Source organism: Amblyomma maculatum, chromosome 3, assembly GCF_055883805.1.
Source record: "Amblyomma maculatum isolate TAMU_Amacu chromosome 3, ASM5588380v1, whole genome shotgun sequence".
Lineage (NCBI taxonomy): Eukaryota > Metazoa > Arthropoda > Arachnida > Ixodida > Ixodidae > Amblyomma > Amblyomma maculatum.
Genome location: NC_139346.1, coordinates 100,672,528 through 100,691,813, shown reverse-complemented (window position 1 = coordinate 100,691,813; position 19,286 = coordinate 100,672,528). Strand labels below are relative to the sequence as shown.

Sequence of the window (19,286 nt, the reverse complement as noted above, 5' to 3'; positions counted from 1 at the left end):
CTGCGGTTCCAAACTTAGTAAACGAAGATAAATTAGTAATAGATGAACTCAGGCTGTTCCATTCTCTTGTGGCTAAAGGGAAGAATGAGTATTTGAAGCAGTTAGTGTGGAAGTGATATTCAGTTAGCGTATTTGAATGCTTATTACGTGTCGGTCTAGTTGCAGAGAAAGAGATGTATTTAGCAGGATCAACTTTTAAGTGTCGATGAAGTAGTTGGTACAGGAGTTTGAGGCGTGCAATTTTAGCTCGGGTTTGAAGTGTTTTTATTCCCTGTCTATTCATTATTTCAGTTGGTGAGTCAGTTCTGTATTTATTGAATATGAACCTTACTGCCTTCCTTTGTACTGCTTCAATTTTATTTATGTCTTGACTGGTAAAAGGAAACCATACGACAATCGCATATTCGAGGACAGAGCGAATCAGTGTATTGTAGGCTAGTAATTTAGTTTTATAGGGAGCTATTTGGAGGCGCCGCCTGATAAAGAATAGTCGTTTTAGTGCGGTTGAGGTTATATAATTGATGTGGGCGTTCCATCTGAGGTCACAGGTTAATAATAGGCCTAAGTATATATGTTCATTAACTGCAGCGAGAGGGGTGCCATTTATAGTGTACTGAAATCTTGATGTATGCTTCTTTCTAGTTATTGACATGACTAGGTCACTTGGTTGATACGGATGGTGTTCGGCCGAATCCTCAAAATATTGAGGCTGTAACGAGCTTTACAGAGCCGAAATCTGTGAAGATGCTTAGGTGATTTTTAGGAGTAAGTTCCATCTTTCGGCATTTTATGCCCAGAGTCGCTCACATCGCCTACCCTCTCACGTGTCTTTTGCACAATGATTCCTAGTTCATTTGGGCTACTTACTGCGATTCTGCCTTACGCCATCTCAAATTTATTGTAACATCGGGAAGTATGCAATGCCACTTCTGCCCCTATCGAAGTTCACACTAACGCTAGTGGCGTGGGTGTTTGCGCTGTGGTCATCCAGCACCATGGCCGCGATCAGTATATCATAGCCTATGCTAGTCGATCCTTGAGCAATCGGAATGCAACTACACCGTTAGTAAACAAGAGTTCCCCGCAGTCGTTATCGCGGTGTAACGACTTCGCTCCTACCTCTATGGAAATGCTTATACCGTCGTCGCCGACCATAATTCGCTCTGCTGACTTATAAATCTAGGTCACCCTTACAACCGGCTTGCCCGATGCTCTTTGCGTTTGCAAAAGTTTAACTTCAATGTGGCATGCAAACGCGGCTCTCAGCACGCCAGCGCTTTTTCTCACGCTTACCGCTATCGTGAAGTGGCAGTGACAGTGACAACTTTGATGATTACCTGGTGCCTATTTAAGCAACGTTTCCTGGTCCTCAACTGTTACAGTTTGAACAACATAACGACCAGACTTTGGTGCCGCTCTTCGCTGCCGCTCATGCTTCAAGAGATACCCGTTTCTGCGTTCGTGCCAGCCTACTTACAAGAATTTCATCTTCGGAGGTGCGCGCTTTCTTCTCCTTGGGCCGGAAAATCCCCGCATTCCTGTTCTCAAAATGATGCATTACGGTGCCACGTCTGGCTACTTGGGTGACGCCCGGAACTTTCACCGCGCACATAAATAATTTTGCTAGCCAATAATTCCTCAAATCATTCAGCGCTATGTAAAACGTTATGCCAAGTGCCAGCAGTACAAGCTTCCTACTTCCCATCCACCAGGACTGCTAAACACTAATGCACCTCCGACCGCACTCATTGAGCAAGTGGGAATCGACCTTTTGGGTCCTTTTCAGCGGTTTCCGAGCGGTAACAAGTGGGTAGTGGTCTGTGTTGACCATCTCACTCGATATTCAGAAACCGCCGCCATACCCTCAGCTACTGCTTCCGCAAAGCAAACGAGCGCCTTGCTTTTAGCCTCCATAGGAAGGTGGCTGCCACAACCATTTTACCTTTCTAAAATTCCTATGACATAAACGCAGCCAGATTTCTGGATATCGTTAGGCTGATCAGCAATCAAATAAAGAGAGAATGACAGATTGCTTATCAGTCCACATATGTACATAGGGCACCAAATGAAATTCATAGCACAAAAAGTAGAGCGAGTATTTTTCCGGTGGGAAGAGTGCTAAATAGTAATTAGTTTCTACTTTCCAATCAACTTTATCCACATTCATATTACCATTCAACTTCGACTACCAAAAGCAAGAACAAAAAGAAATCCCCTGTGATTTTCTTGATTCTCGAGGCTGATGTCTCTTTTTTTTTTTTTACTATGTACCTGGTAATGAACCCTTGATATCCTTACATTTGTTTGTTGACTGCTCAACATTATTGCGATCTGAATTCTATGCTTCTACTGAAAACTCCTCTCGCAGTAGATGCTTCGACGTCGCAGTTATTAGCCGCTTTCTTCCTGTCAACCGATTGTTTAAAACCCCTAGTCTCTTTTAACTGATATTTTGACTCGAACGTTACATGATTCCGTCTTCTATTCTGACTAAGGTAAGCAGTTTGGATAACGGAATTACGTGGCAAGGAAATGTGAGAATGAGTATGAAAAACGAACATATATTAGCAGTGCTCTTCAAAACACACGGGCTTTACTTTTGCAAGTTTGTGTTGTCATGGTTCAAAAACATTTTTTGTCATTAGGGGCTTTTAATGGTGCACCTTCAGGGCAATATATGAAGAGTAAATCATTGCTTGTCTTCCAACACAACTCCTTTTGTGATGAGCTATTAGTAACATTTTAGGGAATACCTTTTCAATGTAAATAATTTGTTTTCTTTCCCAGCATTCTCCGCCGCTGTGAAGCATTTAGGGCTCAACACTACTTAGCCCGAGGACGCAAGTTCGTTCCCCGTTCTAGCGGTCACCTTTCAATGGAGTCAAAACCTAGACAACCTCCCACTTTCTAATATCAGTGCTGACAAAACATCGCGGCTGGCCAAAATTACGACTATTGCGTCCCCCATAGGTGATGCCTGATTTGGGAATTTAAATTCTATATATTATACCATGCGACAGCATACCGTACATCACATGCCATATCATTCGATACCATAACCGCACATTATAAATAAGCATACCATAGCATACCTTCTCCTCTCGACCTTCGTAGGTTAGAATGTCTCAGTGTAAGCAACTTGTTCGAAGAAAATGCATAGAATGTATCGATTTGCATTAAAAAGGGCGATATATAAAAAATAAGGTAAGAGGCCCAAAGTTATCGGCGCATTAAAGCCGTAATGTTTTTAGTTTTTGAAGCTTATAGAGCAAAAAACAATATGTCTTTTATTTCAAGTTCTTACCCGAGAAAATACTGGCTCGCGTTGAAGTCAGTTACGGCCCTAAGGGGCGGCGTCACACGACTTGAGTCGTAAAGAACCTTCGCAAAAACTGTGATGGGCGAAGCCAGCATCACGACTGCTTGAAAGCAGTCCGCCCACACCACACTGCGGAGTCCTCCCTATATAAAAAATCGAAACAATATATGAATGACATCGGAGATACTAAACCTATGGCTATGCCAAAATAAATTACTGCTAAAACTGCGCACACATATAGGTCACAAATTGTTTTGTCCCATGGGCTGGAAGCTATTATCAATGCCAGAGAAGCCAATGAGTGGGCGGTAATTCTAAGAACATGGTAAACGTCGGAGTGCATTCCTGAACATTCCTATTTAACACTGATGTTTTTTTGCACTCACAACAATGAACTGCAACGTCTTCAAGAAGTTAGAGATCCGACAGGATGTCTGCAGTGATATCCAACTCCTGCCCCGAATAGGGAGATTAACTTTCAAAGTAAATCTTGGCATCTGCAGGTAGTCCTATCTACTCTTTTTAAAAAACTCATCACCCCACAATTGCTCTCGTATCGAACTGAAGTGCGATTTCTGGGTGATTTAGTATTACAGCCGCTGTCACTGGACGCAACATAAAATGATCAGAGCAAATTTTTTTAATCATTACGAAGCATTGATATAAAATGTATTACTCGTTGTGTTGTGTCAACCGCCCACCAAAAGTCAAGGTCAAAGGATGTCCAGTGATCTCGAAGTGACGAACAAACAAGACCACTACGTCTCCTGCGTAGTGTACATTTATACCGCGCGGTTCACAATGGATTATTGAAAATGTAAGAAAAATTTATATAACGCATCAATATAACCTTATATCCACCATAATTAAGACTGACAATTTGTAGTTAGTGAGATGTAACAGTTTGAATGTTATTGACTTCATGCGCAGCCCTGATAAACTTCATATTTCAATGTAGTTCAGGCAAGCTCCACAGCTGCGGTGACACAGTAAAATATTTTCTAAAAAAATATTAGTTAAGCCCTGAGGAATAAGTCGTCCAGATAGGAAGCAAGTGAAACGTTTCTAAAGACGTCCTCCTATAATTCAAGATACATTTTTGTTTTTTTGCGGGAGGGGAGAGATTATTTGATGGAATATGTTTGGCACAGGGGGAAAAACTTACCAGAGCCGTGTAGATTGTGCCAGCCAGGCCAATTACAATGCTTGTGTACAAAAGTGGCAGGGAAAGCACTGGAAATATATTGAAAGGGACAAATTAATGTATCAGTTAACGAAAGCAATGTTTCAAATGCATAAGAATCTAACTCGTGCGGTTATCACATGCAAAACTTGCGAAACGACATGCACATGAATGACCGAAGGGGTAAACAAGTTTAGAGAAAAGAGTGAATAGACCTGGATATATCTATAATGCTTTCTTCGTACCACCTGTATGAATTCTTTACTTCAAAGTATATGTGGTGAGTTGGTGTGAAGAGGATGGGTTATAGTGTTCATACTGCAGTATTTACCGCCGATGTAAGACCGTTGCTATGTTGATTGTCCTGCAATAAAAATATTTTTCATTATTGAAAAGTGTTTCATGAATATTTATATCTGCGGACTCTAGAGCGCATTTATTTTTTGTGTATGATAAAAATTCCAATACAAGGCTCAAGGACTCAAGTTTTGTAGTATCCTCCCTTCATTGATTCCAAACAGAAATATTTTCAGCGACTGAGCACTGACAATTCTAGTTCGCGTTTTCATATCGCCTCAAAAATTTTTGGGAAAATCTCTGTTGGTCTGTTATTTTTAGTGTATGCACATATTAAAAATTACGATGTAAAGAGGTAATTAAGAGGAAATTTATGAGAAATAGTGATATTGAGAGTGCGCCACTAGTCAACTGTTCTGCACCGCAGTCTCTGAAACCATGTTGCCTTGTGGCGAAGAGGTTATTGATATTGAGGTGACTCAAAAGGTTGGTGTAATTGATGTGCTCTAAAGTTTTGCAACACACGCTAGTAAGGGAAATCTTTCTATAGTTAGAAGTTAGTTTTTCACTGCTCTTGGTGATGGGTATATTATTTGCACATTTCCAATTAGAAGAAAGCGCACCTTGTTCAAGAGATTCCATGGAAAGGACCGTTAAGAAAGTGGCAACAGAATGTAACAGTTCTTCAGGATGAAGTTGAAGGCATGATCTAGACCAGAGGCAGGGTGGACTTTATTCTTCTATAAAAGCAAACTAATATCCTGTTCCTAAAATTAAATATCTGTCATTTGCGCCAGACGGCTGCTGCTCTCAAAGCAAAATATAGCTGCTTCTGATTGCGTAATGGCAGACTGAAAATAAAGATGAAGTGTTTCTGCCATCGTTGTAATATCAACCGCGTAGTTGACGCCGTCCAAGTTTTCAGGAAAGTATCCCTTATTGTTTAACTTACTTTTTACGTACTTCCAGAACTCTTTTGAGTTACGTTTATTTTTTTTTTTTTGTCTAGATTAAACAAAAAGGCACTTTGAGCTTCACGACCATCTTTGTTATAAATTTGCTGATTTGTTCCTATTTTTACTGCATACTTCACGATCCCGAGATTGACAGTAGTGACGAAGTAAACAGTTTCTTTTACTTTTAGTACCCGAATAGGTTTGTCATCGAGGGTTGATCATTTCGACGTTTGGCGGTAATGAATCGTGATAGAATTTACCGGTCAATTAGCGATAGCAATTTTGTTTTTAGTACGTGTTATATTGAATTCACGTCAAAGCACAAGCTCAGTGACTGTAATCGGGTGAAAACACATTCAGTTCGTGTGATGCGGAGACATGATAACATTCTTCATAAATAATTTTTGTGGAGTTTTAATATAGTGGCGCGTGTGAGTTATAGATATGTTAACAAGAACATGTCGTGATGAGATATTCCTCGTATGCTGCTACTGTAACTGCACAAGAATAAATCCAAGAAACTGGCACTAGTGGGTCCAACACGTGTTGGGATTTCAACAAATTGTAACAGTGAGTGGGTATTTATCACCCCAAGAAATATGGTACGCAAAGAAGATGAGTTGCACAGCAAGCTGCTCCATACAAGGGTCATTTTACGTCTGGCAGGTTGAAATCCCCAGCAAGCATTACATACGTAGTTTTCAGAGATTTCGTGATAGAGCTGGGAGATCACACCTTCTGAATCACAGAGGGGGGGGGGGGGGGGGGCTGGGAAACACTTGCATATTGTGGCTTGAGGATGGGAAAGTGCCGCTTTTGAACATCGCTGCCGACCCCCATGTCACCGCTCCCTTCCCCGTCCCAGAAGGATAGCTTAAGATCATGTTCGTCGAGATAATCTGCGAACAAAATCCTATGGAGGAGACCCCGCGGCCAAATTAGCCGCATCCAGTAGGGCCGCTGCCTTGTCGCCATCGTCTGCTCGACGCTCCTTCAAACTGTGACGTCATCAAACAGTGTTAGCCGTAAGCATTTCCTATTTGGCCGCGCAACTCTCTAGTTCCAGAGCGCTTTCTCTAAAATCAATTTGCCAGAAAAGTAAAGCGTATTCAATTGGGCTGCTTGGCACACACAACCTTCATATCGAGAACTTTTGATACAAGTTTCATTCGTATCTTCGAACGTCGAAAAACTGCTGGAGTTGCCCTGCAAGGGCCACGTTACACAGATATTCTGCTGTCGGCGTTGTGGTATGGAGGTGAGAAGGATGCCTGTGGTGTATGCAGATGACAGATGACGTGACCGGGCACTCATTTGTCGGTGGTTGTGTGACCTTATAAAACATGAGATTGTCAACTGGCTCGGTGCTGCCTACTCAAGCGTCGCTTTGAGACAGTAGGACGGATAGAAATCGAACACTTGTTACCCAAAACAGGCATGCATTCTTAGGCCTAGCAGCTTATTCGTAAAGCTTAGGTAAAAGAGGACTTTGTATTTATGGCGGGCTTTTTTAGATACTGTAGTAGCTACATAGTTACACTGTAGCCGCGTTTATGTTTGCTGCGTGTTCAAGATAGGGTTTTTGATGACTATTGTCATTCTTCATGGAGTTCCTCTACGAATGCATTGCTGTGCACATTTAGATCTCGACACACAATCGACACTACGGGTGAAAATGTGTAAAGAAAAGACTCGTCGATACTAATACTGCGAATACATACTTGTTGAAACAGCAACAGCAGCACTGTAGATTCCAACAGCACCAAGAGTTTGCTGAAAAAAAGCATAAATTTTATTGAATCAGCAAACGGGACTTGGTAGTGCTGCAGAATGTATCAGAACATTTATCAGAAATACGAAATTTGCAATTTACATTTGGAAGCCCCTGTAAGACGGTCATTTGCAGAATGACAGTATGGAGCAGCTCGTTCATTTAACACAAGAGCGTGCAGATTTGGAGCAGTGACAGAAGCTGCAGCAGTGATGTCTACACTCATAACGACAATAACGCGTCGATGGTGCACGAAGGAAGTCACCTAGAATCAGCACTGGATGACTCCGGAAGCGGGCAATATGAAAGAGCGTCAGTGTCAAAATGTTTACAACATAATCTGTAGGTTACATGGAAGGTGCATTCCTTTAAACGCATAATACAATGGCTGAGGCGTCCAGTCACATTTTTGACGGTAGGTAGCCAATACAGAACGGGTTGATTGGTAACGACCATGAAATGGCAGCCCTAGAGGTAGGGGCGGAATTTCTGAACGGCCAGAATGACGGCGAGGCACTCCTGCTCGGTGATGGTGTAATTTCGTACCGCAGGTGCCAGGGTGCGACTGGCAAGCGAATTACATTCAGCCGAGAAACACTATCATACTGCATAGGTATAGCACTAATACCGAGGGCGCAGACAGCACAATGAAGAAATGAGGTAGGAGTGTTGTCAAAGCGAGAAAGGAGGAGATCTGAAGTGAGCGCACTCTGGAGTGTTTTAAATCTTTTCTTCACTGTCTTCGGACCAAATTAAAACAGAACGATCGTTAAGATGTTGGTAAAGGGGAGCTGCAATGATAGCGAAATTGCGGATGAAGCTACGAAAGTATGAGTATAGTAGGCGAAGGAAGCTGTAGAGATACTTAGTCCGCTGAGAGCGATCAAAATTCAAAACTCGGGACCGGGAGAGAAAGACATCGTACAAGTCCTTGTAAGGTTTCTTTCGCGTCAAAGTTGATAAATATTCAAACGAAAAACGGGCTTGCAATGCATGACATGACGTGTACACTTAAGGATTCCAAAAATCCTCCCTTGCATGCTCGCCGAACTTACAACAAAGTTAGGCAGCACTTTGTTCAATCTAACCTGACACACAGTTCGTAACAATGGGTTTTAGTATCACGAAATAACATAAACGGTTAACAACTTGGCACAAATACAAATGCGCCAAACCAACTCCTCCAGAACAATCGCGACGAAACAAACTGGTTCGGCGAGTGTGCTCTCAACTACTTCCCCCACACAAAAATGGCGAACACACGGTGAAATATCTGCACATTCACACGAAACAACGCAGTACTTGTAACATGTACCATATCTTGGTAACAAGAAATAAATTACAAATCGTAGCACGTGCAATCATAGACCAACTGAATCCTGCTGGTCCCAATGTGACTCACTGTTTCGGCAGTTTTCCAGTGGAACTCCTAAATACTTCACTGGGGTTGTTACCCAAGGCATGTTCACGAAATTCGCAGGGGTTGTGAGCCACTTTTCATGCCAAAAGCCCGGACACTTATTCCAGTTCACAGCACTACCACTCACAAAACAAAAGTCCTTCACCAATTTGACAACACTGCGAATGCTTTCGTAGTCGGTACAGAAGACGGCCATGTCATCAGCATACGTGAGTATGCGGACCTCTGCTTAATGCAAACGAAAACCTCGGACACTGCTGCTCTGGATAATGCTCAGATAAAATGGTTCAATATACAAGAAGAAAAGCAATGGCGACACGGGGCAGCCTTAACGTACAGAGCGTTGCACTTGTATGAGCTCACCCACCCTCTTATTTACTATCAAGGGCGTCGTGCACCCTCCGTACGCCATTGCGACTCCTTTGCAAATAACTGAGCCCACATTTTCATGCTCTAAAACTGATAACAAGACATCATGCGGCACCTTGTTCAAGGCTTTCTCTAGGGCAAGCTGTAGCATGGCAACGCTCTCATGCAAGGCGCAAGGCGTCGCAACACTCCAGCAAATACATACATACATATATATATATATATATATATATATATATATATATATATATATATATATATATATTAGTATATATGGTTCGGCCTTTAATGCCGCAGGTCTGATGCGGTCCTACTAATTCTTCAATTATAATTTGAAGCCTTTTAGGTAGAATTTTCATGAAGATCTTATGTGTTCGTCATAGATATTGGTATATTGGTCTGTAAGCGGTAACTTGTTGAAGCTTGGCTTCGTCAATGCTTTTTGGTATTAAAATTGTATGGTGTATTATATATTATATATAAAAATTGTAATACATAAATTGTATTATATAAAGAGTTCCGAACACAAAATTTTACAAGAGCATACCACCTATATCGCCGTCCAAGTTCAAGATGCTGAAATGGGTGTTCTGATGATATGCCCCACTACGACGGGGCAATCTAGAGCGTATGAAACGCGCTTTATTGCCGATACGTCGCACCACTTGCTTAAAGCAAATAAATGTTGGCGTGGAAAAGCATGGTCGCTTAAAAGTTTTGTCCGATTTGCTACATTACCCGAACTTTATTGCTCGGGTAATTTCAGGAACAACTAGCCGCCGGGTTTCAGTATCCCAATAGCATATATCTTCGATTGAAACCGTGACCGAGATTACGGGAACCCAGCCTTAGAAAGTAATTACATACGACCAAAACACTGTGTGACAGCCAGTGTTTAGAAAATGAGGGCTAATAAGCTTGAATGAAGTGGTGGCTCCTTTGTACCGCGGCTGAGACTTCCGGTGGATTTTTTCTTCTGTTAGGCCTTTAGACACCGTTTTGTGCCTGTTTTATCAAACTTAGTGCGAATCTCCGCTGTCCTGCCACCGCCCCAAGCACTGGTCATCGTGGCCTGATGCCCACTGACAGAGGCCGAGCACCACCGAAAGGACTTAGCCAAATACCCTTATGATTGCCTTCATGGTTCCAGACTTTAGGTATCCTTGTCGCCAGCTTTGCTTGCTAGTCGGGGAAAGTCAGGTAAAGCCATGTCGTGTACATTAGAGATTATGGCTGTTGTACAAAACGGAAAAATAAGAAGCCCTTACTTTGACCTTTGATACCACTTATATTGCCACTAGTGTAAACGAGTTTCGTTTTATGCTCCAAAAGTATATTGTTGTCACTCGTAACCTAACAAATGAAGAGAGAGGGAATACAGGCCACACACGATATCGAAACTAGTTGCGGATAACTGGTCAGGCAGATTCCCCTTATTTGAATGGAAACACCTAGGCTGACAGGTTTTGGATGCCTGAGAACATAGTGAGAAAGGTAGGCTTGAAAATCAATATGCAGAAGACTAAGGTAATGTTCAACAGCCTCGGGAAGGAACAGCAGTTTACATTAGGCAGCGAAATACTGGAAATAGTAGGCGAATATGTGTACTTAGGACAGATAGTAACTGCAGATCCGGACCATGAAAAGGAAATATCAAGAAGAATAAGATTGGGATGGAGCGCATTTGGCAAGCACTCGCAGATTATGACTAGCAGCTTACCGGTATCGCTCAAGAGGAAAGTATACAACAGTTGCATCTTGCCTGTACTCACCTATGGGGCTGAAACATGGAGGCTAACCAAGAGAGTTCTACTTAAGTTGAGGACAACCCAGAGGGCTATGGAACGAAAAATGGTAGGGGTAACATTAAGAGATAGAAAGCGTGCAGAGTGGGTCAGAGAAATAACTCAAGTTACCGACATTCTAGTGGAAATTAAGAAGAAGAAATGGACATGGGCAGGACATGTAGTGCGAAGAGGGGATAACCGATGGTCGCTGAGGGTAACAAACTGGATTCCAAGGGAAGGAAAGCGTAGCAGGGGGCGGCAGAAAGTTAGGTGGGCGGATGAGATTAAGAAGTTCGCAGGGGTCAAGTGGATGCAGCTAGCACAGAACCGGGTTAAGTGGAGAAATATGGGAGAGGCCTTCGCCCTGCAGTGGGTATAATCAGGCTGATGATGATGATGATGATGATGATGATGATGATGATGATGAACATAGTAAATGTCGAGATGTGGGTTGCGGACGTTTAATACAGCAGTAAGAACAGCGTTCCATTTTATAACTTACCCAGGTGTAGTCGAGCTCCCTATCAGGTCCCCGTTCAAGGCGAGCACCCGTTACGTGCACAATATGCTGATCTCTGCGATCGAGTATACTTTCATACGTTATAGACCAGCTCTAATTGGCCACCTTGCGAAATAAAATATCACAATTTTTTTTCTATTTAGTGCTTCTTCGAAACACGTAACTGTCACGTTGCAATTGGCTATCCGTTCATAGAGTGTGGATGGAAATAATGAAACGATATGCTTTGCATAAATTAACATCCCAAGCAAGCAAAGGCATGAAAAAGTAGTGGTCAAGCTGATTCAGCCGCCGTTGTCACAAAATATTCATAACTTACAGTGAGGATGAAGTAAATGACGCAAGCTGTAATTCCAACTTTGTTGTCGAAGCGAAGGCGGAGGTACTGAAAGTAACCGACAGACAGCCCCACAAATTATTACTTACATCATGCTGTCATATAAACACTGCTGCCATGTGGTCGGCCTTAGTTTGCCCTTCGTGAATGACTACAATACACAGCAAACACATAAAACGCCTTCCGCGCCAAAGAATGCAACCCGGTCGGCAAGAACTGGCTATGTATTAAGAAATGGCTGAAACTAGCAGCTGAGACAGTCTTAATAAATTGTCCTTAATTAAGATTGTGAAAATGTTAGTTTTGGTGACACCCAATTTGAAAATGCTCTCGAAGCACTTCTTATACTGCATTCGTAAGAAAGCTCCCCACAAAGTGCACTGTCAGGAGCGCAGGCGCTGACAGCTCTAAAAATATTTCTGAATTCACTTGCACATGTGAAACACATTTATTATTTGAGTAGAACAACGTAGTTATATGAACGTAGCTCATAATTTTTATGCTAATATATAAAAAGTTCCAAACACAAAATTTCACAAGAGCATACCACATACATCGCCGTCCAAGTTCAAGATGCTGAAATGGGCGTTTTGATGATCTGCAAATTACTGTAATAATAAAATTTGCTGCTTCTAAAAATTAGGAATCTTCCTGCTCAGGGCTTTAGATATTTAGGATTGCGTAGAATGTTCCATGATAATTTGATACGAAAGATTGTATCAGTCAGGGAGTGCTGTTTCATAATGTCTTCATAAATCTAAGAACCCGAAAGTTTCTAAAACACGTCTGCATATTACAATATTCCCTTTATATTATTTTTTTTTTCTCGGGCTGTCACACACAAAGGAGGTGAGCCGTAAGATTCTGTGTACGTTTTCGCAATGGCTTTCAGCTCTGCAGATAAAACGTCCCACGCATATTTTCTCGTCCTCAAAATACTAACGTGCAAACTAAGAAAACTAAGTGAGCTAGATGCTCATCCGACGGTTACTACGATACACATGCTAGTATCTCTGCTAAGTATTTAATACCTGGAAAACAGTCGAAATCCGCAGTCGGTAAAAAAGAGGCACCAAAGTGAATGCGGAAAATATTGCGCCCGCAATATTCCACGCATTCATAAAGAAGATAGAGGGACCGTAGGCATAGATGTATCCAACCATGGGCACTATGTGCATTCCATTGACTGCTGACGCAAGGATGGAGACGGCCAGGGCCATGGGTGGAAGGGTGCGGCCACCCAAGAACGCATCTAGCTCCGCGCTTTCTTTGCCACTTCGGCCAGACGCCGCCTGCAAAGCAGTAATGTATGACATATCAAGAAACAAGCTTTAGAGGACGCTACTTGAAGACATTCTGACTTGTGTTATGCACTTCGTTCCTTCGCGAACTTTGCTGGAAATTTTGAAACTTCAAAGCGTTATCATTGTACCAACTGGAGAAAGCAGGATACGAAGAGAACATTTGCGGTCTAATCAGGGCCACATGCAGCAGGAATTCATGTGTGTTGTCCATAGTACTGATCTCAAGCTTGTAAGAGAAAGAAGGCTGTCACAGAACAAAACCGTTGTGTAGTACGTCTTCCATTACGCAGTACTCCGTCCATTAAGCCACTAAATTTGTGAGCCCACATTTGGTAGCAGCCATCCCGTAGCATGCACGTCAAATCCTTGACTGCTATGTTCTCTGCTAAAACATTTGTGTTTGAGCTACAACTTAAAGGCTCCCTTCTAGCTAACAATGGTGGCGTCGGGGTTGGACCAGAAATCATACCCATACTTCTGCAGGAAAACCTCGTTCACGACTAATGTATTTTAATGTATGTGCTATTGTATAATGTTTAGGATTCCAAACCTGCTGGGTAAGAAATGCAGTTGCAGGTGAATTACTGGGAAGTTCTGGACGTGGCGAAATAAATGCTTAAGGAAACTTGGAACGTTATCTATAGAGGACAAAAATGATTGGGTAGGGATGAAGAGCCGAAGGAAGTTCGTGTGCAACAGGGTAGGAAATGCATTGAAGTAATTTTAGGGAGGTTTTTCTGGAGCGTGAATAGAGCGACAGTAAATGAAAAGGGATTAAATAAAATGTAAAAAGGACAAGCAGCTTTTTCGCTAAACATATTGCATTACTAATTTCTGTGATTATCCAAGTAAACATTTAAAAAAATACATAAAGCACCATCCCCAACGCTTTCCTTGGCCTCGCCGACTGTTGGCTTCTTTCCTTCATGTATTATAACGAGCACCCTCATTTCCCCTTAATTGATCTGCTTGTAGCTTACGGGGGTCTCGGTTCTGGCAGTCTTGAAGCCATAGGTAGAGTAAGAGGGTTCTAGCACAGCTTTTGCCCTCGCTCTTGATCACGTTCTACGTGACGCTGGCGGTAACAAAGGACGTTCTACGTCCGCCGCTATGGTTGAGGGTGGCGCTGGTGAACACTCTCAAGTTTTGTATACAGACAACATAAATATCCAAGCAAGTAGCAGGGGGGACAGCGGCCGATGTAGCTCAGTTGGAAGAGCACCGGACGCGATATTCGAAGGTCGTGGGTTGGGTTCCTACCATCGGCACGTTGTTTTTTCTTCTACTTTGTGTTTAATTATCTTTCCGCTAAACAGATTACATTACTAATTTCTGTGATTATCCGAGGAAACAATAAAAAAAAATATATAAAGTACCATCCCTAACGCTTTCCTTGGCCTCGCTGACTGTTGGCTTCTTTCCTTCATGTATTATAACGACAACCCTCATTTCCCTTTAATTGATCTGCTTGTAGCTTACGGGGGTCTCGGTTCTGGCAGTCTTGAAGCCATTAGTAGCGTAAGAGGGTTTTAGCACAGCTTTCACCCTCGCTTTTGATCACGTTCTACGTGATGCTGGCGGTAACAAAGGACGTTCCACGTCCACCGCTATGGTTGAGAGTGGCGCTGGTGAACACTCAAGTTTCGTATACAGGCAACATAAATATCCAAGCAAGTGCCAGGGGGAACAGCGGCCGATGTAGCTCAGTTGGAAGAGCACCGGACGCGATATTCGAAAGTCGTGGGTTCGGTTCGCACCATCGGCACGTTGTTTTTCTTCTATTTTGTGTTTAATTATCTTTCCGCTAAACAGATTACATTGCTAATTTCTGTGGTTATCTAAGTAAACATTAAAAAAATACATAAAGTACCATCCCCAACGCTTTCATTATCCTCGCTGACTGTTGGCTTCTTTCCTTCGTATATATATATTGTAGGGGGTGTGTTTATTCAGTCCACGCAGAGGGATTCAGCTGCTCAGGATGAATTCGCAGCGGAGCGTCAGGCGTATCGAATCACGAAGACAACGACCAACTTTTTCGTCTCGAGAGCGCCAGCACGCGATGCATGTCAGTGGCAATAACGATGAAGATTACCGCACTACAGTTTCCCCCCGGGCAGAGAAGGAGCCATCCTGGCGACTCATGGCGCCGAAAGGACAGACGGATCGTAGTATGGCTTGATTCGGTCCACATAAACTATTTCGCGTCCACTTCGAAGCAAGTCCGCAGAGGTCGTAACGGGCTCAACTACGTAGTTGACGGGAGATGTTTTTTGAAGGACTCGGTATGGACCGTGATACCGAGCAAGAAGCTTCTTTGAAAGGCCGGCGGTTGTGGCAGGAACCCAAAGACACACCAAGGAGTTGGGTGAATAAGAAGGAGCCTCGCTAGTGTCACGATGGTGTTTTTGTTGCCACTGGTTTTCCTTTGTAAGCGAGCGAGCTAGCTGGCGGAATTATTCTGCGTACTGGGCGGCGTCCGAGAGTGGCGTTGATTCAGAAACATCAGGGCGGTAGGGCAAAAGCGCGTCCATTGTGCAGGTTGGCTCGCGCCCGTAAAGAAGAAAGAAGGGAGAGAATCCAGTGGTGGTCTGTATCGCAGTGTTATACGCGTAAGTTACGAAGTGAAGAACCTGGTCCCAGTTGGAATGAGCGTCGTAAACGTACATGGCCAACATGTCACTCAGAGTACGGTTGAAACGTTCTGTCAGGCCATTCGTTTGACGGTGGTAAGTAGTAGCGGTGCGATGAATGATGCGGCATTCTTTCAGTAGGGCTTCAAGAGCGTCGGACAAGAACACGCGTCCGCGATCACTGAGTAGTTCCTTCGGAGTCCCGTGGTGAAGAATCAAGTTGTGGAGAAGGAACAAAGCAACGTCTCTTGCTGAGGCAGAGGGCAACGGTGATGTTTCAGTGTAGCGAGTAAGATGGTCTACTGCCACGATAATCCACCGGTTTCCAGCGGCAGTAGTAGGAAGAGGGCCATAGAGATCTATGCCAACGCGGTCAAACGGACGAGTAGGTCAGGGTAACGGCTGCAATAAAACAGGAGACTTCTGAGGAGTTTTTCGGCGTTGACATGATTCGCAAACGCGCACAAAATGTCGTACAAAGCGGTGCATTCCACGCCAGTAAAATCGCAGACGTAGGTTTTCAATACTCCACCGTGAGCACACTGTGGGTCTTCATGGTACGCAGCACAAATCTCGGCGCGGAGATGACGCATGATGACTAGAAGCCCCTTCCGTCCATCAAGCAAATAATTGCGGCGATATAGAAGACCGTCACGAATGGAGAAGTGGTGGGCTTGCTGGACGAGCGCTTTGGATGAATGACCGGGAGTAGGACTTGAGAGAAAATCCAAAAGTGCCCTGATCCAGGGGTCATTCCGCTGTTCGGTAGCCATGTCGATAGTGGCAAGAGTAGACAAATCGTAAGCACAGACGTGGTCAGATGAGGTATCACTTGGCAATGGCGAGCGGGAAAGAGCATCCGCGTCCGTATGCTTCAGACCTGACCGATAAATGACATGAATGTCATACTCCTGGAGACGGAGAGCCCAGCGAGCAAGGCGACCACATGGGTCTTTCAGAGAGGCGAGCCAGCACAAAGCGTGGTGATCGTTCACAACATGAAACGGACGGCCATACACATAGGGACGAAATTTCTCGATGGCCCAAATAATGGCCAAACATTCCCTTTCTGTGACTGAATAATTAGACTCTGCTTTCGTCAGTGTTCGGCTGGCGTATGCCACAACGTACTCGCTGAAACCAGGCTTACGTTGGGTAAGGACAGCACCAAGCCCAATACCGCTGGCGTCAGTGTGGATCTCCGTAGGCGCAGTCGGATCAAAGTGGCGTAGAATGGGAGGCGAAACCAAAAGGCTGCGTAAAGTGTTAAAGGCTTTGTCGCAGGCTGGAGTCCAGGAGGAAAGGTCGGAGCTACCGGCAAGGAGCTGGGTCAGAGGAGCGATGATAGAGGCGAAGTTCAAGATGAAGCGTCGAAAGTAGGAGCAGAGGCCGATAAAGCTCCGGAGCTGCTTCAGAGAGGTTGGCTTCGGAAACTCTGCAACTGCGCGAAGTTCGGTGGGATCAGGAAGAATGCCGTCCTTAGAGACTACGTGGCCTAGAATTGTGAGTTTTCGAGCGGCAAAGTGGCACTTCTTCAAATTCAACTGAAGCCCAGCGTCGGCGAGACACGTGAGGACATGCTTTGGGCGGAGAAGGCGAGAAGAAAAGTCGGTGGAAAAAACTACGATGTCATCTAGATAACAAAGACAGGTCTGCCACTTGAGTCCACGAAGAACAGTGTCCATCAGGCGCTCGAAAGTAGCTGGGGCATTGCAAAGGCCAAAGGGCATAACGTTGAACTCGTATAAGCCCTCCGATGTTATAAAGGCAGTTTTCGAGCGGTCATCATCAGCCATCGGTACCTGCCAGTAGCCAGAGCGCAAATCAAATGAGGAGAAATACTCGGCTCCCTGTAAACAGTCCAAGGCGTCGTCGATTCGCGGCAGAGGATAGACATCTTTGCGCGTGATCTTGTTTAGTCTACGGTAATCGACGCAAAACCGGATGGAACCATCTTTCTTGGTGACCAAAACAACCGGAGAAGCCCATGGACTGTTAGATGGCTGTATGACGCCCCGGCGAAGCATGTCGTCCACGTTATCAGCAATGACCTGGCGCTCAGAGGCTGACACGCGATAAGGACGCTGTCGTAAAGGTGCGTTTGTACCAGTGTCGATTGTGTGCGTAACGACAGACGTGCGACCCAGAGCAGTGTGAGGAAGATCGAAGGTAGAAGTGAAGTCCTGTAGAAGAGCAGCGAGCTGATCGCGTTGTGCGGGTGGAAGATCTGCGTCAATAGCTTGTTGAAGAACATCGGGTGGTGTCGAAGCGGTCGCTATATCGCAAGAGCTGGGAACATTAACGTCTAATGAAGTAGGCGTGGCAGGAAGAGTATTTACAAGCGCGGGATCAAGTTCTTCAATACGACCGAGACACTCGCCGCGTAGCAGGACGGACGAGCACGAAAATGGATTTGAGACGTACATTGCACTAAGCCCATCTTCGAACTTGAGGACAGCAAATGGAAGCAGGAGGCAGGGACGGCGTGAATCGGCGTCGGAAGGTGTGAAGAAGACAGTCGAACTAATAACGCTTTCATAGAAGAGTGGAATGAGGGTAGCAGAAAATGGAGGAATGTCTGTGTCATTATTGACAAGGAGTTTTGCAGGCCTGGTAGGGACGTCACACAAGATGGTTTCACAAAGAGGCAAAAAGGAAACTTCCGCGCGGGCGCAGTCAATAACGGCATGGTGAGTGGAAAGGAAATCGTAGCCCAGGATGATGTCGTGTGAGCAGCGAGACAGTACAATAAACACGATGGTGTATAAGGCGTCTTCGATGAGAACACGGGCCGTGCACGCCGCTGAGGGATGAATGCGCTGTGATGAGGCGGTGCGAAGCGAAAATTCGGAAAGCGCGGTGGTCACTTTACGAAGACGACGGCAAAGAGCTTCACTCATGACGGATACGGCAGCGCCCGTGTCGACAAGAGCGAGTGTGGCGACGCCGTCGACAAACACTTGTATTACGTTAGTGGGAGAACACCGAGGACTTGAAGAGTTCGAACCAAGCGCAGTTCTTTCCCGGGGAACTGCGGCTGTTAGTTTCCCTCACCAGTGCCAGTAGAACGTCGAAGTGGGGACGGGGATGGGCGACGAGGGGAAGGTGATCGGCGAGTGGTATAGATTTGATTGTCGCGAGATGCAAAGTCGGAACCGGGCGGAGTTCTCAATGAGGGCTGGTCCGTATCGTAGGAGTCGCTCCAGAGGTCAGCTCGAGAAGGTGGAAGGCGTTGGCGGCAAAGGCGTGCGACATGGCCCGGCAGCCCGCAAGAGTAGCAAATTGGCCGGTTGTCGGCGGTTCGCCAAGGGTTCGTAGGGCGTTGGCGTACCCTTGGAATAGGGACATGGAATGCAGATCCAGAAATGGCAAAGGAAGTTTGGAAGGAGC

General features: G+C 44.5%; 1 protein-coding gene across 1 annotated transcript in view; it reads right to left on the bottom strand.

The window, feature by feature from the left end:
• LOC146195431 (putative sodium-dependent multivitamin transporter) overlaps positions 1–19,286 on the bottom strand; it is a 136,132-nt gene that overhangs the window by 99,724 nt on the left and 17,122 nt on the right. The window contains exons 2-6 of the mRNA XM_084596794.1: positions 12,991–13,251; positions 11,942–12,007; positions 7,477–7,528; positions 4,485–4,552; positions 3,305–3,462 (exon numbers count right to left, since the gene is read on the bottom strand). Coding sequence (XP_084452920.1) covers positions 3,305–3,462; positions 4,485–4,552; positions 7,477–7,528; positions 11,942–12,007; positions 12,991–13,251 — 605 coding nt within the window. The remainder of the gene's footprint in view (positions 1–3,304; positions 3,463–4,484; positions 4,553–7,476; positions 7,529–11,941; positions 12,008–12,990; positions 13,252–19,286) is intronic.